General features: G+C 36.9%; 1 protein-coding gene across 1 annotated transcript in view; it reads right to left on the minus strand.

Moving 5' to 3' along the window:
- Positions 1–1,946: 1,946 nt before the first annotated feature.
- Positions 1,947–16,884, minus strand: part of LOC140237167 (uncharacterized) — a 51,239-nt gene continuing 36,301 nt past the window's right edge. Inside the window, exons 19-30 of the mRNA XM_072317109.1 lie at positions 16,479–16,576; positions 15,502–15,627; positions 14,299–14,471; positions 12,851–12,986; positions 12,174–12,325; positions 11,016–11,113; positions 9,909–9,985; positions 6,526–6,660; positions 5,856–5,987; positions 4,084–4,232; positions 3,442–3,577; positions 1,947–2,024 (exon numbers count right to left, since the gene is read on the minus strand). Of these exons, the coding sequence (XP_072173210.1) occupies positions 1,947–2,024; positions 3,442–3,577; positions 4,084–4,232; positions 5,856–5,987; positions 6,526–6,660; positions 9,909–9,985; positions 11,016–11,113; positions 12,174–12,325; positions 12,851–12,986; positions 14,299–14,471; positions 15,502–15,627; positions 16,479–16,576 (1,490 nt within the window). The remainder of the gene's footprint in view (positions 2,025–3,441; positions 3,578–4,083; positions 4,233–5,855; positions 5,988–6,525; positions 6,661–9,908; positions 9,986–11,015; positions 11,114–12,173; positions 12,326–12,850; positions 12,987–14,298; positions 14,472–15,501; positions 15,628–16,478; positions 16,577–16,884) is intronic.

Genomic DNA, 16,884 nt, shown 5'->3' on the forward strand with positions numbered 1-16,884 from the left:
CAGTTATTGAACAAAGAAAAAGAAGAATATAATTATATGAGATCTTATCCAAATATTGCCTTAACTTTGGCTTACATTATGGCCAGGCTTCATTTTTTTTTTCATGACTGGACAATATTCAACACAAATCTGTTCTGAGTGAAAGTATGATGGACTTATGGCAGAACAAATGTAAATACAAGCAAGGTTTAAGTAATTTCCAGTTAGACACTGATTTGAATTCAAAATCTGCTTAAAGATTTTAATAGCTACAGGGCCATGAAATGATGGGTTACCTATACATGTCGCATTTACACAAACTTGTATGTGAGAGTCGCTTTGAACAACAGTCTCATAAACATCAACGGTAGATATGAAATGCGGCGCGTCATCGCATTAGCCGTATAAAGTCAGGGGTCAAAAAAGGAAGAAAATTGCAAATGAAATAGACTGTGGCAGACCTCTACAGTTTTCTACCATTGGAATTGCTTCAAGATATTTTCCTTATAACAAAGCAGAGAAAATTATGTATTACTAAAATTAAAGATTAGCATATGACGAATTCATATCTGAAAAAAAAAAAACAACAAAACAAAACAAAACAAAAGTTATTTTCCCGACATTCGTGACATTATATGGCTTTCATAATGGCAATGGCACATCACAAATAACTGTCCTTTCTCAAACCTTTAAACCTAGGAGTTGATTAGCTTTCAAACAATTTCAGCCATCTTTGAAATTTTTAATTACTTCCAAGGTTCACAATTCATGGATTTACATTAATATATACGGCCATTCAGTACTTCATACTGTGAAAGATGTGATCGTAAGTTTTTATACAGTCTACTATTTCATCGGTCATAATACCATGATCTTTTATGCTTAGAGGCAGCCCGTAACATTTCATACAATTTCCTCTTTCTGCGGATGTCAGCACTTCGCTTAGTTTCCTGTCCTGAACATAATATACAAATAACGCACAAGTGAGAGGGTGGTAGCGGAGATCTGCGCACTCGAGGGTATTTACAATGGTTTGATATGCACGAGGTGCTCGTTGCACAACATTGTGAATACTCGAGAGTGAGCTGCATTTCGACTAATCTCCCGAACATTGACCTGTGCATTATTTGTTCTATAAGATAGTTCTATGAACTTTTTCCTTTACATTTTATGGATAAATAACCTACTTGTAAGCTTCATGTAAAAGGCGCTTTTAAAAAAGCTCAGATGTTCAAAGGATGTTCGAAACACACTGTTTAGAGTAAACAGGTGACTGTGTGTGTACTTATACCGTAACTGAGTGTGCAATGTTAAAGTACGCAATGTACTGTACTGTAATGTCAGTCAGCGTGATTACAGCAAGCCACAAGCCACAAGCCACAATCATGTGCGTATCCCGGAGCGGACATTACATTAGCCTGCAGTCGATGGTAAAAACGTACGCCCGATGGGCATGTTAGGCAAGATGAAAGATTGGTCACGTGATTGCTCCCAGCCAATCATATGACTAGGATCCATATTACCTTTTTATAATATTGTGCATATTACTTTCTGGCGTTGCTATTTCCTGGTGTTGAACACAATATTCAATAAATAATCATTTTCTGAAGTGTCCTCTTGCCACAACTTCGCCGCAAATCTACAAACTGCCCTTACAATAGATTTTCATTCATCTCGAAATTTTAAAATACTGAGTGGACTACGGGAAGACAAAGCTACTATTCATACTTTGAATAAATATCTAATTGGCTTTATAGGTTGACTGTCATTAATGATTTATATACTGTTGATGATCACACATTTCTAGTCTCATAGTTACTTTCAAACTTGAGTCGCCGTCATTCTTTCTTTGCAATCACCAATCCAAAGTTGGTTTGCTAAACACATACCATGATCAGGATTCAAGAACTCAAGCAACCCAAATCTTGTCCATGTTCCATAGGATGACATTAGATCATTGCATCCAATCAGAGGTCCAGATTGGAATATTCCTCAAACTTCTTCATATGTTCAGCCAAGGCATCATAGCAAAGCATATATTGCTCCTATAAATGAGAAATAAAACGTATCATTTATTTTGCTTTTTTTTTCATTTTATGTAATATATAACACTTGCAAACATTTGGATCTATAACTGCATTCTAATTTTTCAAGTTACTCTGATATGACAAAGCACCATGTACAATGTACACACAAAATGCTTTAATCGCACCATGTTTTAAGATATATACTGGTATTCACTCCCTTCTTTTATTTTGTCATTACTTCAGATGTCTGCACAAACAGCAAACTGTGAATGAGTCTCAAAAGACTAGTTTGTACAAACTTCTGTGATTAAAATGGTACAGATACGGAAAACAAAATGCACACAAAACTTACAAAACATACTTTGAAACACCTTAAACTTTTTATGTCATTTGTGTATATATTATGTGTGCTCTGTATATGATTTAAAAAAAAAATGTTGTGTAATAAGAAGGAAGACAGCTTGTGTCTGATTTTCAAAGTAATGTATGAGCATACAATAGTACACATGGACTTTAAAATGGTTCAGGATGTTTGTCCCAAGTAAAACCTTCATAATCATACAAGACAAAGCTTTTTGAAAGCAAACAAGAATGGGATTCTACAAGAAATTTAAGTCACTTTATGCATGAAGGGCAGGGCACGGGGAGGCTTTTGCATTTTGGTACTTAAAGGCATTATTTACCATTTGCAAAAAAAAAAAAAAAAACCAGCTTAAGTGCTTCAAAATTGTTTTCAAATGTGAGTTAGGGATAGAAACAACCACAGTAAAAATGTTGATTAGTGTAATCAATGTGAAGTACTGTTACTATACAAAATGTGAACAATAGTTATAATAAACTTGTTTCTAGACATAACCATCTACAATTATGGTTTAGTGAGAAAAATAGTGATATCTCCGTATATTTTAGGCTTTATTGCAAAATATTACTACTAGTATGGTAGGATGTCTCGTGATACAACTCACCCACACACATGTATCAAATGTAATAACTCGAAATGTTTTTAAATCGCTGCTGCAAATGGTACATAGTACCTTTCTGAATGTGTAATCAATTTTCCCATCCTTCTGGTAAGTATCTGACTGCCTGGTAAAGTAGGAGCTTAAGTGGGTATCAACCCGGTGATTAACTATAAGTAGTCCATAGACATTGACTATTAAAACAACCAAAGAAGATCAATCGAATCCAAATAATCAGTACGGTTTGACCATGTAATTAGAGGAGTTAACATTGAAGTCAACCAGATTGGGGAACTTACCATGTCAGTCAAGATTGACCACTGATTGGACAGTTAAGTTTGAGCAGGTAGCTATAGTCAGGAGAGGTTGACCAATGTAGTCAACAACATAAGATTCTCGATTGTAAAATACTGTTGGGAAGAACTTGGGAGGTATGACATGACAACAGACAAGACATCAGGACATTGTGTACTTACAAGGCTTTCCACCATGTTGGCTCTGTTTGCCCGCAGCCTCATCACAGCCTGGAAGATGTCAATTTTGCTGTCAGAAATCATTTTCTCTGCTGCAGAGCAGACAGCTGCAAACACGCCGCTTCGCCCGACGCCATTCCTGTCCCATGAAAGAAGGAGGAGTGGGGCGGATTATTCTGTAATCCTAGTATCAGGACTATCATCTCACAATGTCATCAACAGAGTAGTTATACAATCCTTTTTCCTTTTTAGGGCTTTACGGAATCCCTGATGCTATCTTTGAAACAAGGCAGTTTCACTGAAGGGCTAAACAAAAAATTATTTGCTTGTTGTTGGATAACTTACGAAAAATTACCTAAACAAAACAAAATGGGACTGCTGATTAGAAAAGACCACTTGACGGTGATATGTGATAACAGACAATGGTCTTTTGAGTATGAGATAAACACACTTGAGACACCTTGAAAAGGCATTTCACTTATGTTGTACCTTTGGCACGTGAACTGTAGTGATTCTCTTATTAATCTCGTTCTTCAGTCTGTGTGTGACATCTTTCTGAAATAAATTGATTTAAGTCACTCAATACTGTCAGAAAAGTCTGACGCCTTGACATAGTTGCAATTCATTGCAACGTTTTTCACTTACATGCAGTGCAAGATGATTGGCCCAGTGGACATTGACCTCTTCACTGATTCACATGCAGCATCCATCACAGCTACAATTGGCTTGACAGATGGGGGTCTGGCCTGCCCAGCCTCCCATCCCAAGAGTTCGTACTGCTTCACCACTACCGCCTGGTGTTGAGAGAACCCAACAGTGAGACATTTTCAAATCGTCAGCTAAATAAGCTTCACAAGCGCAGGTGGGTTTATTTATGAACATTTGGATGAACATTTGAAACTTACTTCTGTTATACATGCAATTTCACTGGACAAACCTCATAAACAGAGGGATAAATACTCTTTCAGTGAGTATCTCCTCATTTCTGTTGCTACTTATTGTCATCTCTCCGCAGATTTGCCTGTAAATTCACTGATTTTATTTATCATAGACACGAACATACTATTATTTTGCTTCTGGGGTATCATCCAAGTACACATCCAATTCCAATCGTTATTTTCAGATTTCACTGTAGGCTTATATCCTCCTTCCGTAGGGATTTTTGCTCATTTGGTTTTTCTTCCAGTCAATCACTGAAGTGTATTATATCGCAGTCTGAGGAATCCAGTTTGTGTTGGTCGACTATGCGGTCAGTGTCAAGGTCAGTGATCTGATGAGGGAAGATTGTCTAACAAAGGAACTAAGCTCAGAGCTTAGTTCACCATCGGATGCCATTTCCAGTCGCAAGTCTTGTCAGATGCGACAGATAAGTGTTGAGTCAGTCCGATGTGTGTCAGATTTATATTGTGCAACTATCAGGTGTGTGCATCTGATATCCTACGACAGTCTGATGATTGTCTGATGATCAACAGTCATCGGATGGGTTAAATTGAGTTCAATTACAGGGGCTCTTCTGGCGCTGGTATCAACCCGGGTGAACCTTGGCGCGAGTCTCTGAGTCGGCTCAGATTTCATCAGAACTAATCGGAGTCCCCAATTTTTGCATTTTGGTGACCAGACGACCCTCTGACGGTTATAGTGGCAGAAGGGGGCATTAGGCATGACTACATTTCGCTGTTTAAGAACTCACGCATCCCAATTTACTTGTTTACCTTTTCGTGAGTTTTGTTCAGTTCAGTGCGCGGCGTCCCACTCTGAATGGAGTGCTTTCTTTTCTATTTGGAATTCATGTCTCGAAACTTATTGTCAATGAACAGAGATTAAGAAATCCCCCTTATCCCTATTGTGTCACCATGGCCTGCCCGTTGGTTTTAGTGGGCTGGCTAACTTTGAATCTATGTCAAGTTTGGATGTATATTTGAATGCTGATGAAAAAACTCAACAATTAAGATAAAAGTAAAGCGCTCGGCAAATGAAAAGTTCATAATTTGTTGGCTGAGGTTAACAACTTCTATCATTTTTCAGTCTCCAAGTATACCTAGCACTGTGGGATTAGCACTTTGGCATTGGCTGAAAATTTGATGTGTACATTAAGTATAACTTGCTCTCTCTACCTATTTACCTATGACAGCACTAATTAACTCTCAGATCCAATCCTAAAGCTGAAAAGTTCAATGCAGGGGTGGATCCAGGAAATCCTTAAAAGGGGGGCGGGGGGTGCAAGGCGCGCGTTGCGCCCGGTGCGCCCCCTTTGGATCCGCCACTGCAATGGGATGTATCCATTGGTTGGTCAATTTCTGTAATCTTGATTACAAATTTGGCAACTGAAGTGAATCTGATGATAATTGTAAGTTCATGCTAATGAATCACATGATCCACGTCATGACATTACCTGATGTACAAAAGCCCCAACTCACCTCCTCCTCATCTCCTTTCACATGAAACTCTCTGACCACGTAGTCCTGTCCTCTCACCTCAGCTGAGGTGATGGTAACACAGAGAGGCCCAAAGTATGCAGAATCCTGATTGGGCCAGTACTGGGCACAAGACTAGCAGAGGGGCAAAAAAGCATAAATTAAGAAGTAATTTTACCCATTTCATCAGGACAGTGACTTCTTGTCGTCGGTAAGTGTCTTGCTTTGCATCCAAATATATCAAATGGGTTGGTATAATACTAGGAAGCGATTGGACAAACATGGTCATGTGATTGTTGATCACTTGTTATTGTACTACACGTATAAGCACAGGATCCTGGCAATACATGAAGAGTTTGTTTTCAAAAACCGATAAGTCCATTTTTGAAGATTTTGAAGTACGATCTCTGTCATAAAGTACAAAATAATACCTTTTAAATGATACATTGGTCACTACATATACAGGTACATTTTTGAAGTTATGGTCAAAAGAAGCAAAAAATTTCTTATTATTCTCTTTATTTTTCTTGACCTTTAATCGCAAATATCTCCATTTGGCAAATATGGACTTATCGGTTGTTGCAAGCAAACTCTTCATATCTTTTTTTCTCATTGAAGAACTTTTCATGTACTACCGATGGGAGTTTACTATCCTTGAGGTGAGATGGCATACCTCGTCATTCTCATCCATCCGATTTAGCATGATAATGGCGGGACACTTCCAGTCGTAGACGAGCCTCCAGATGTCTCCTCTTGTGTGTGGGAGGGGCATCTGTGTTGCCACGAAGACATCTTTCCTCATGAATGTCTGATGGAGAGAGTGACAGATGGGATGTTACAAGCTTGGACAAGATATAGACATGAAGGGATCGAGGGAGGGAAAGGACAGAACAAACTAATGATGAGGAAGATAAAAGACATTACATATTTAAGACAAGAGATTGTGAGAAATTATATTACAAAGTAGACACTACAATGAAAAATACATTTTCAGACAAGGGAAACGTGAAATTACAATCTATAGTCGAGAGAGAGGGAGAGAGAGAGAGAGGCAGGAAAAAGGTTCAGGCAAAACAGAACAATAACACGTACAGATATGAATGCAGAGAAAGAGAACATTGTACATTTAGACAAAAGTTAAACATGTGAAGAAGAAAAAAGACAATATGAAATGGAGAAAAGAAATGGAAAGAACAACAAAGAACAGGAAAGAAAACGAGAGACGAAGACAAAACATTAAAAGTACAATTAACGTAAGATGGAGTCAAGGTATTACAAACTTCAGACGAGATAGAGAGACAGACAGACAGACAGAGAGAGGGCTAGTTCATTACAAACTTCAGACAAGAGAGAGAGAACCCACTACAAAATTTATACGGGAGAGAGACAACTATTACAAACTTTAGGTGAAAGAGAGATAGCCATTTGAAAACTTTAGACAAGGTGAGGCAACCCATTATAAATTAAATACAAGAGGGAGACGACACTTTGCAAACTTTAGACAAGAGAGAAACAACGTATTACAAAGTAAACAAAATATAAAGACAACCCATTATAAATTTGAGACAAGATAGAAAAAAATACAAACTTTATGCAAGAGCGAGACCACCGATTAATTTTTTTAGAAAAGGGAGCGACAGTCTATTACAAACGTTGGAAAAGAGAGGTCAACCATTACAAACTTTGCGCAAACAGAGAGAAGAGTAATAACAAATTTAAAACAAGAGGTGTTCAACCTATTTCAATATTAGACAAAAGAGAGACAAACATTACAAGCTTGAGCCAAAAGGCAGACAACCATTACAAATGTAGACAAGAAAGACAACCCATTTCAAACTTTAGACAAGAGAGAAAATACCCATTACTAATTTAGACAAGAGAAGACAGCCCATTACAAACTTATGACAAGAAAAGACAACCCATTACAAATTTCAAACAAGAAAGAAACAACCCTTTACTAATTTTACACAAGAGAGACATCCAGTTTCAAACACTGGACAAGAGGGACAATCATTACAAACTTCCCACTAGAGAGACAACCTATTACGAACTTTACACAAGAGCACGAAGAGAGACTACCCAATACAACTTTAGGTGAAAGAGAGTCAGCCATTACAATCATTTTTGCAAGAGAGAGAGAAACAACCATATTGCAAACAATAGAAAAGAGAGGGTCAGCTCATTAAAAATCTTACACAGGCATGACAGGAGAGAAACATTAAACATTTCCGAGAGAGAGAGAGAGAGAGAGAGAGAACCCATTACAAACTTTAGGCATGAGAAAGACAGCACACCACAAGAGTCAGACCAGAGAGAAATCCTGTTGAAAACATCAAGAGACTATTAAGAGGGCATTGCAAATATCATACTATATAGACCAGACATAGAATCTAAGCAATGGAGAGTGGGATAGGACACTATCTACAAACACCAAATAAGAGTAACGGAGAATTCAAATTGTATGCAACTATAATTATATAGAAAAGGAACAGGATATACACTCAGTATATACACATGCAGAAGAGAAAGGGGTGAGACAGGACATAACAAACTTCATTCAAGAAAGATTGGACATAGAAACCATATACGAGGAATAGGAAAGACATTAGCCATGTCTACACCTATCCCAAAACTTCAAGTTATACTAACTACGAGCGTAAAGATTCTTTCCCTTAACCACGACAAAACTTCGATGCCGTTCACTCCAACATGCAGTTAGCAACACTTCAAGTTAATGCTAACTACGATAGAAAATAAAGGGCGCCTATTTCGCACCCACGGTCGCGTCTAATTGTGGGAAAATTGAGCGTCGTGGTTAACAAAACTCCGTTCACATTATTTTGTCGTAGTTTTGGCGCTCTGTAGGGGGCATTACCAAAACCACGACGAAACTACGACAAAACCCTAAGAAATCTTATGGTGTTGTCGTGATGTCTTCGCCTTAAGGTTTTGTCGTAGTTTTCAAAACTATGTGCCTCTACATCTACACTAACTTGCAGTTAGGGACTATCGTAGTTTACAAAACTTCAAGTTTTGTAAACCTTATAAGTAAAGGGATCTAGATGTGAACATCACTATTCCAACACAGTTATATGAGTGAAATCAGACAATACAGAGTAACATGTAAAAAATACCTCAAACAGAATGCAAGACAGGCATCCTATATGCTAGGAATCTGGAAGAGTAGGTCAATACAAATCTCAGTCCAAAGAAAGACAACACTTTTTATAAAATGGGTTCAAGAATGTAGCCAATTGGCAGCGCGGAGTGAGTCACGTGTGCGTGCATTAATTTCTTACTAACATGCACGCCGGGCCGGCCCGCCGTGCAAAAAGCGTAAAGTCACTGACGTCACAATGTTTACACTAGCAGTGCACGCTCAATCAGTTGTTACAAGTGCGTCGCGCGCTACTATACGCGCTGTCAATCCTGTGAACAACTTCTAGTTTGGGCTGCCAGCCGGCCTTTCTTGTGCATAACATGTGGCGTACGTATGCTCTTATACGTGCAGTACTTATGTGCGGGATTTCCGAGTGCGACGTGCGTAAATGTTTGGGACGAACATCTTCGGGCATCTTACTTTTGAGCGAGTGCTACATGTAGCTTACTGGTATTGACCCACAATGGTACGTGAAGAACGCTGTTAGTTTTCGACCCATTTTATTAAACAAATGATGCACAGGATTATTTCGTGGCGTTAATAGTGAAGGTGCAGCGCTCGAGAGTATTGACAATGGTGCAACATGCACCATTGTCAATACTCTCGATTGCGCCGCACCTTCACTAACGCACTCTATCCTGTGCATCTATATTTTGTATACTAATCTACAGGCATTGAGGGGGTCTTTTTATTTTGAGTTGTTTATTTCAATGCTTTTGCAGCTTTTACATTGTGTATGACTACCCTCTTCTGTTTTATAATCCATGGAACATATTCAGATATCATAGCTTATGATATTACAACTTGCAGCAAGCATATAAGCCCCTGAGTATATAAGAATTCACAAGGAGATCTTTGTCGTCACAGAAATAATCCACTAGCCTGTGAATACTTACATTGAGGAATGATGCATTGATGTAGTCTGTGCTTCCAGGCTCCCCCTTTGTTACGAGATATGGTCTATTCCTCTCCACTGCGGTCATAAGTTCAGATATATGTTTGCATGACATTAAATATAAATACGAAATGGCATGCAGATGAACGAGACTATTTCTTAGTTGGATTCTACTCATAACATCTAATGAGGTTTTGAACTTTGAAAATTAAGGTGTGTGGTTAATGCGATTGCCCCATGATATCAGGTTTTTATCCATAACGTTTCTACATTAACCCTTCCTGTGGCGTAATTAACCTATTGGCATGCATGGTGAAGTGCTTCTTCCAATTATTGGCACAAATGTCTGAACATAATCGTCAAAGGATAGAAATTACCTAAACCCTGTAATCTCTTTTTGTTCAGACATCCTTTCCTGTTGGATAGAGGAACATACACACACAGTAATCAGGCTCGCTAACATTATAGGTCAAGTTTACATGCAGGCATCACTCAAATGCATGTATATACAAATGTCAAAATAACAACATAAACATGTCACGTTGAGCCATCAAAGGAAACTGAAATTACGATGAAATGTTCCTACAGAAATCTTGGTGGAATCAAGCTGCATCAAACATGATTTATCTTTCTCGTTGGTTTGAAATTATTAGGATGAATTCTCATTGAATTACTTGATAACAAATCGTGATTTTTTTTAACTATCTAGATATAACTAGCAAGCATGGACCCAAAACTGGACAAAATAATTTGAATCGTATTGTTCTTCCTGGGAACACATAGATCGGGAATGAAATGTAAAATATAAACAACAGAGACATCTCTGCTTCGCGAGTGCATTAAAGGATAATTCGTTACGATTGATACAATTCAATATGTAATGAAGGGATAAAATGTGTTGTTACCAGAAGGGCGGCTGGGGGTTTACATTTTCTAATCAAAAAAAAAAACACCAAAAAAAAACTTAAACAGTAACTTTGCATTTCAGTTATTCATGTAAGAGGGCAAAAATCATTGGATTTTTTTTCCATTTGCTGGGGGGTTAATGCCATAAATCATAACATTTTGTGTAATCATGTCGTTTAGGTGATCAATTTGAATGACGTACTTGGCAGGACATTCTGGTACCGGTTCTTATCAATGTTGCAATCTTCCAGGGCAGCCTTGAAAGTTGGTTGACCATTACTGTTGCTTTGTTGGGTCAGTGTGGTCAGCCTCTGGACAACAGAGATTACACAATATTGCAATTTACAACATGAAAACAATAAACTAGACTGATCTAAACAATAGAAGAATTCAGAAATGTTAAGACAATGATTGAAAGATGTTACTTTCTGACACAAGAAGCAGCGCAAGGTATTTGAAGTTTAAAAAAAAAAGTATTATTGTACAAGTACTTGAGCATTCAATCTGGCAAACATTAGTTTCATTGTACAATCAACTCCCATTGTAACAAAGTCCTTTGGACAGGTGTTCTTTTTTTTTTTGTTCCTTTGAACAAAATTTCATTGTAACTAAATAGTATAGTGTAAAAAGATATGGGCTATACCAGTCGACTCCCATTTTAACAAAGTCCTCACAATCAGCAATTTTCTTTCGTTATATCAAGATTTCGCTATAACCGGACAACACTAAACAATAAAAGATAAAGAGCTGTTGAATGTTAGGACTTTTTACTTTGTTGTTAAACTGAAACCACGTTAGTTATTATGGGAGTACACTGTAGAAGATAATTGCGGAACCTGAATATTGATTTCGTTGAAATAAGAATTTTGATATGATTATGTTTCTTATAACAGGAGTGCACTTAACCTTCAAATATCTACAGACATGTACTTTTTTGTTGAATCGGTCTTATTACAACTCACTATTACTCATAATAGTTATATCATACTCCTTGAAATGAGACACCAAATATTATTTGTGAACACGTGCATGTAGTAATATGGTGAATGGCAACCTTTTTTGCTGTTCCAAAGGTAGTTTGAATAGTTTTAAATAATGTTTTCATAATTATCTGTGATTATAGTCAGTTGTGGCAGTTTAGAAATTGCGTAATCACAACTTTTGATAATATAAACTGTTGATATACTTATAATAATTCTTGATTAGTAAGATTATGAATAAAAGAAAAAAAGCATTTGATCAAGAGGGTATTAGAGAATTTTGCAAATGAGTAAACATAGAGATTTTACTGCAGGTCAATATATTTATGTTAAGGTATACTGGTTTTGTGATGGAAATTCATTAGTGCTGTAACTGCAATACCTCAAACTCCAGTTCAACGTTGAGTTTATTTGTCTGTGCATCCCTTTGATGGAGCCACATCAAATGGTCCTGATACTCTCTGACGGGGATCTCAGTGTTCCCACTCAGATAGGATTCTACAAGGGCGGTGTGGAGGAATATGTATTGGTCCTGCAGCAGGTGACACAGATATGGACACAACATTAGTCAACGCCCGCTGCCTGATTTTAGTCCAACAGAATTCTTGCTGCTTATCTTTATTTCTTTCTTTTACTTCGCTGATCTCATTCATCTTCTGGATGATTTTAAGAAAAATTGTAATCTTACAAGGCAGATAGATCGAATTACATGAATATGTAATTGTAGTGAACGTTCAGGGAACATCACAACATATTATGAACGACCAAAAGTTCTTCATCATCCATTTAACACATGATAAGCATGATGCACTTATAACTACGTTGTCTAAACAATGGATGTATTATGGTATTTCCTACAGGCTTGCAACCTGTACTCTGTGCAAAGTAAAAAAGGGCATACCCAGTCATTACATGAGATTGGTTTGCATCAGCTTCCTTTTAGTTTCAAAAATCACAAAGACATGATACAAGAGCTGTGAAATTCCATTTGGTAAAAGGTAAGATTAGACTTCAGAAAATAATGAAGGTATCTGGAGAGCGCCTAGAATATACTCACAGCAGTTTGAACCATCTTTGGTCGATCCTCCCTCATCTGTTTGATGAAGCCAAAGATGTTGATTCTCCCTTCCTCTTGGAGCTGGTCCAGCATGCAGTAAAGGGTGATGAATGTCCCTGTCCTACCAACTCCAGCACTACACAATAACCATGGAAAGCAATTTTAGGCAAATGATATTATCTGCCTCAGAGATCAGGAGTAAACGTTTCATGGGTGTTCAACATAGACGAGGGTGAGGTGCATTACGTAACCTTTACTTTTTGAAGTTTTAAGGATCCTATCTTTAGTCTCTGTGTACTTGTTAGCGAAGGATGTGCTATGTACAAGATGAAGTTGTCACGCGACCATCACAGCTTTTTTTTTGTTACTACTTTTTTATTACTTTTTTATTAGAATCCAACATATTGCTATGCAGCCATATTCATTATAATTCACTCACATCTTCACAGATTTAAGGGTGAAATTGTGTTTCCGTTGCAAAACCATAGTACTGTAGGTAGCAGTACAACCTATAATGTTATATTAACACCCTCAGGTCTAGGACCATGCACTTACAATTCATTTTTCGATATATGTGTATACATACTCCTTTTATCATTGTTGATCTTTCTCCTCCAATGATATATCGTATCATTGCTTTAATACACTTAAAGTACATGATGACTGAGTTTACATAAAAGCATTTCACACACACATAAGCTTCTTTGGGTGCTGACAAATTAGAGCAAACATTATATATATAGAAATTTTGAAGACTGCAACAGTAAGTTGTGTGGATCGGCACTACCATGGGTCATAATGATGTTCCCCTTTTCAGTCCAATTTCCCTGACTCCCAAAATAAAACGTCACATTCATTTTAAGCCTTATTTCATTGTCTTTATAACTTCATTACACCGAAGATGATCTAAACTTACATGACAATACATGAAGTGATAACAAATTCAAATATAGCCACATAGCACTAATGAAAAGAATATGTGTTAGACAGCTGAAAGGGAGTTTGATCATATTTTCCCTTTCACTATTATTCCCTCTGACTCCCAATATACAACCCCACATTCATTTTAAGCCTTATTTCATTTTCTTTACTTCATAAAACTGAAGATGATTTTTAACTGCAATGAAATGGATACAAATAAATTCAGTTATAGCCACATAACATCAAAGAACAAAACTTTTCTTCAGACAATTGAGAAGGATCTGTTTGTTTGTTTTTTCAATTATCTATTTCCAAGAATTTCTTCTCTCTTTTTTAGAGATAATAACGACTTGTCCAGCAGTTCGCCCTGCACAAATAAGCTTTGCCATTACATAATAATTTCATCATCACTGGTATTTCCAAGGATGGAGAATGTGCTAGATGATTTCGCACGTATACTAGTAATCATTATCATCAAAATGCTGAGTTTGATTGGGGGAGGGGCATGGATGATCCTCTTTACTAACCTGCAGTGCACAAGGATAGGTGAAGATCCCCCTGGGCCCCCTTTGAATTTTTGGTGAGCCTGTTTGACCGCGCGGGTGAAGCTAAGGAGAGTGGTGGGTTGCTGAGGTGACCCCATGTCTGGCCACAACAGAAAGTGAAACTGGTGAACCGTGAGTTTTTCACTCCCACCCACCTGCCATGGGTACAAAAACGATTAAAATTAAGAGTTCATTCACTTCTGCGTGTCTTCCTTTTTTTTCACAGATGATAGTAAATGATACCGAGTTACAAGTACGTGTTTTCTTAATTTCATTTCATTTTTGACACTGTATTTCATGATTGAAATGACTTGTACATGTGGTTCAGAAAATTTTAACAATGTAGTGTGCTTTACTATTAACTGTGTACATGAACTTTTTCTATCAATATTGTGATGAAAAATAATCAGATAATTTTAACTTGACCTTGAAACTTACCTTTTCAAATGAGCCTGCAAGGTAGAAATACATCATTTTTTTTCTTAGTAACAATGTTTAAGAAATGATATTATTTCAATATACAGTTATGAAAGCAGTGGTGTGAGAGAAAGGATGGAATGTATGAAATGGATTATGACCATGTATTGTTCGTTTTAAGTTTCATTCTTAGTATAACTATTTTTTGTTAAGTTTTTATTCCTTTATTACGATTATATGTAAGTAGAAAATGCAATCTTAATATAGGTTTTTGTGTTGTAGTAGAGGTCCATTTTCTTGCACAATATATTCAAGATGAATATTCTTTATATTCTTCGTTTTATTCTTTATATCTTTTAATTTTTTGTACACATTACGATGTGTTCGAACTGGTTTCGTGTAAAAATGTATGTAATTCAGTCTGCGGGTTTTAAGCATAATACTTTGGAATCAATCACACAACCAGTCAATCAAGTGATAAATAAATGCATGAACACGAAAGTGGCACAATGTCAAAGGTCAATGCTTCTTGAAAAATGCTTAAACAGATATAACAGAGTCAGCATCCGTGCTTATTTTGTTTTAAGGTACAGGTATTTGTTTGGTTGATTGTTAATACCTTCTCAAACATACATCTCTCTACCAGTGAATACACAGAATGTTTTTGTAACCAAGCACAAAATTAAAAAAACAACAACAACTTGAGATCTGTTTCTATTTTCACAGGAATAATCGGTCTTGACAGTCTCATGCTGGTTTGAGACACACCTGTCGTACATCCAAGACTCTGTGAACGGAGTCAGATCTGTCCATAATCGTCCTGAGAGTCACATCAATCTGTCCAAACCGGACACTGCTACTCATCTTTTCTGGCCAGTACACCGTGCAGCGATCCTACAGGTATGAATACCAAGACAGTGTTAGTTCCAACAAAAAAAAATGCCACACAAAAAATGATGCTAAATTTCAATTCCAGCACAGTAAGCTTTATAATATTAACTCTTAAATTTTGGCAAGGAGGTACATTTATATTCATTTTACTGTTACAGATACCTGTCGTGTTTGCTAAAGGGGTGTAAAACAAAACCTGAACTCTGTTGCATAAAAAAGTGTGATCAAACATAAGTCAGTTATCAGCCAATCACAATTGAGTATTCAGAGACTAATGTTTGATCTAAACTTTAATGCAACATGGCCCAGAAGACAAATTAATGACCCATTGTGAAGGATATAGTTCACACAAGAGTATTATTGACTGAAGAGTACAAAAAAATACACATAATTTCTCTTTGGATAAATCTACCCATTCCTTTGAACGCGAGTATACATTCTTCTACTCTCAACCATTATCACACCAAAATGCAATAGTGTTTGCTTTAAAGGTGCTATATATAATATATTTATATATATATATATATATATATGTGTGTGTGTGTGTGTGTGTGTGTATGTACACTCTCCAGTAGCTATCAAGCAATTATATTTCATCATTTTGTTTTTAAAAACATGCAATGAACATTGAGATCTCCAAGAAATTTTGAATTTTGTGTGTGTGCGTGTGCGTGTGTGTAATTTACACATTTTGAGATAAACAGTAACTAGTCAATCTATCCAATCCTTTAAGAAATATTTCAGTTTCCTGTTTAATATGTATGATGCTGTCGAATGGATTTTCTCATACATTTAAGCCACATGGGATTATTCTTCGTCTGTACACAGTTCCTGCAAAATATTCACTGAATTACCTTTCCAGCCTCTATCGTGTTAGTAACCATGACAACAACGTTCACTCTTTGTTCCCAGATCATGCGCCAGAAATCTTCAATGCTAGCAGTATTGGGGGCTAAATCATAGGGGACAAAAATAAAACAGAGTAATAGTCAGCCAGTTTGATTGCGCATTTTAGTATAAATTTGTACGGAAGCTTTAAAGTGCCATTCGACTTGGAGACTTGGCGAGATAATTTATCTTGTCAAGTCAACATAATAGCTACGGAAGCTTTAAAGTGCCATTCGACTTGGAGACTTGGCGAGATAATTTATCTTGTCAAGTCAACATAATAGCTCTATCATGTCGACTTATCAACTTTATAAGTTGACATAGAGACAAAAATTATCATGTCAAGTTGACATCTAAAAAGTTACATGTCGT

The sequence above is a fragment of the Diadema setosum genome, chromosome 13 (genome assembly GCF_964275005.1).
Source record: "Diadema setosum chromosome 13, eeDiaSeto1, whole genome shotgun sequence".
Taxonomy (NCBI): domain Eukaryota; kingdom Metazoa; phylum Echinodermata; class Echinoidea; order Diadematoida; family Diadematidae; genus Diadema; species Diadema setosum.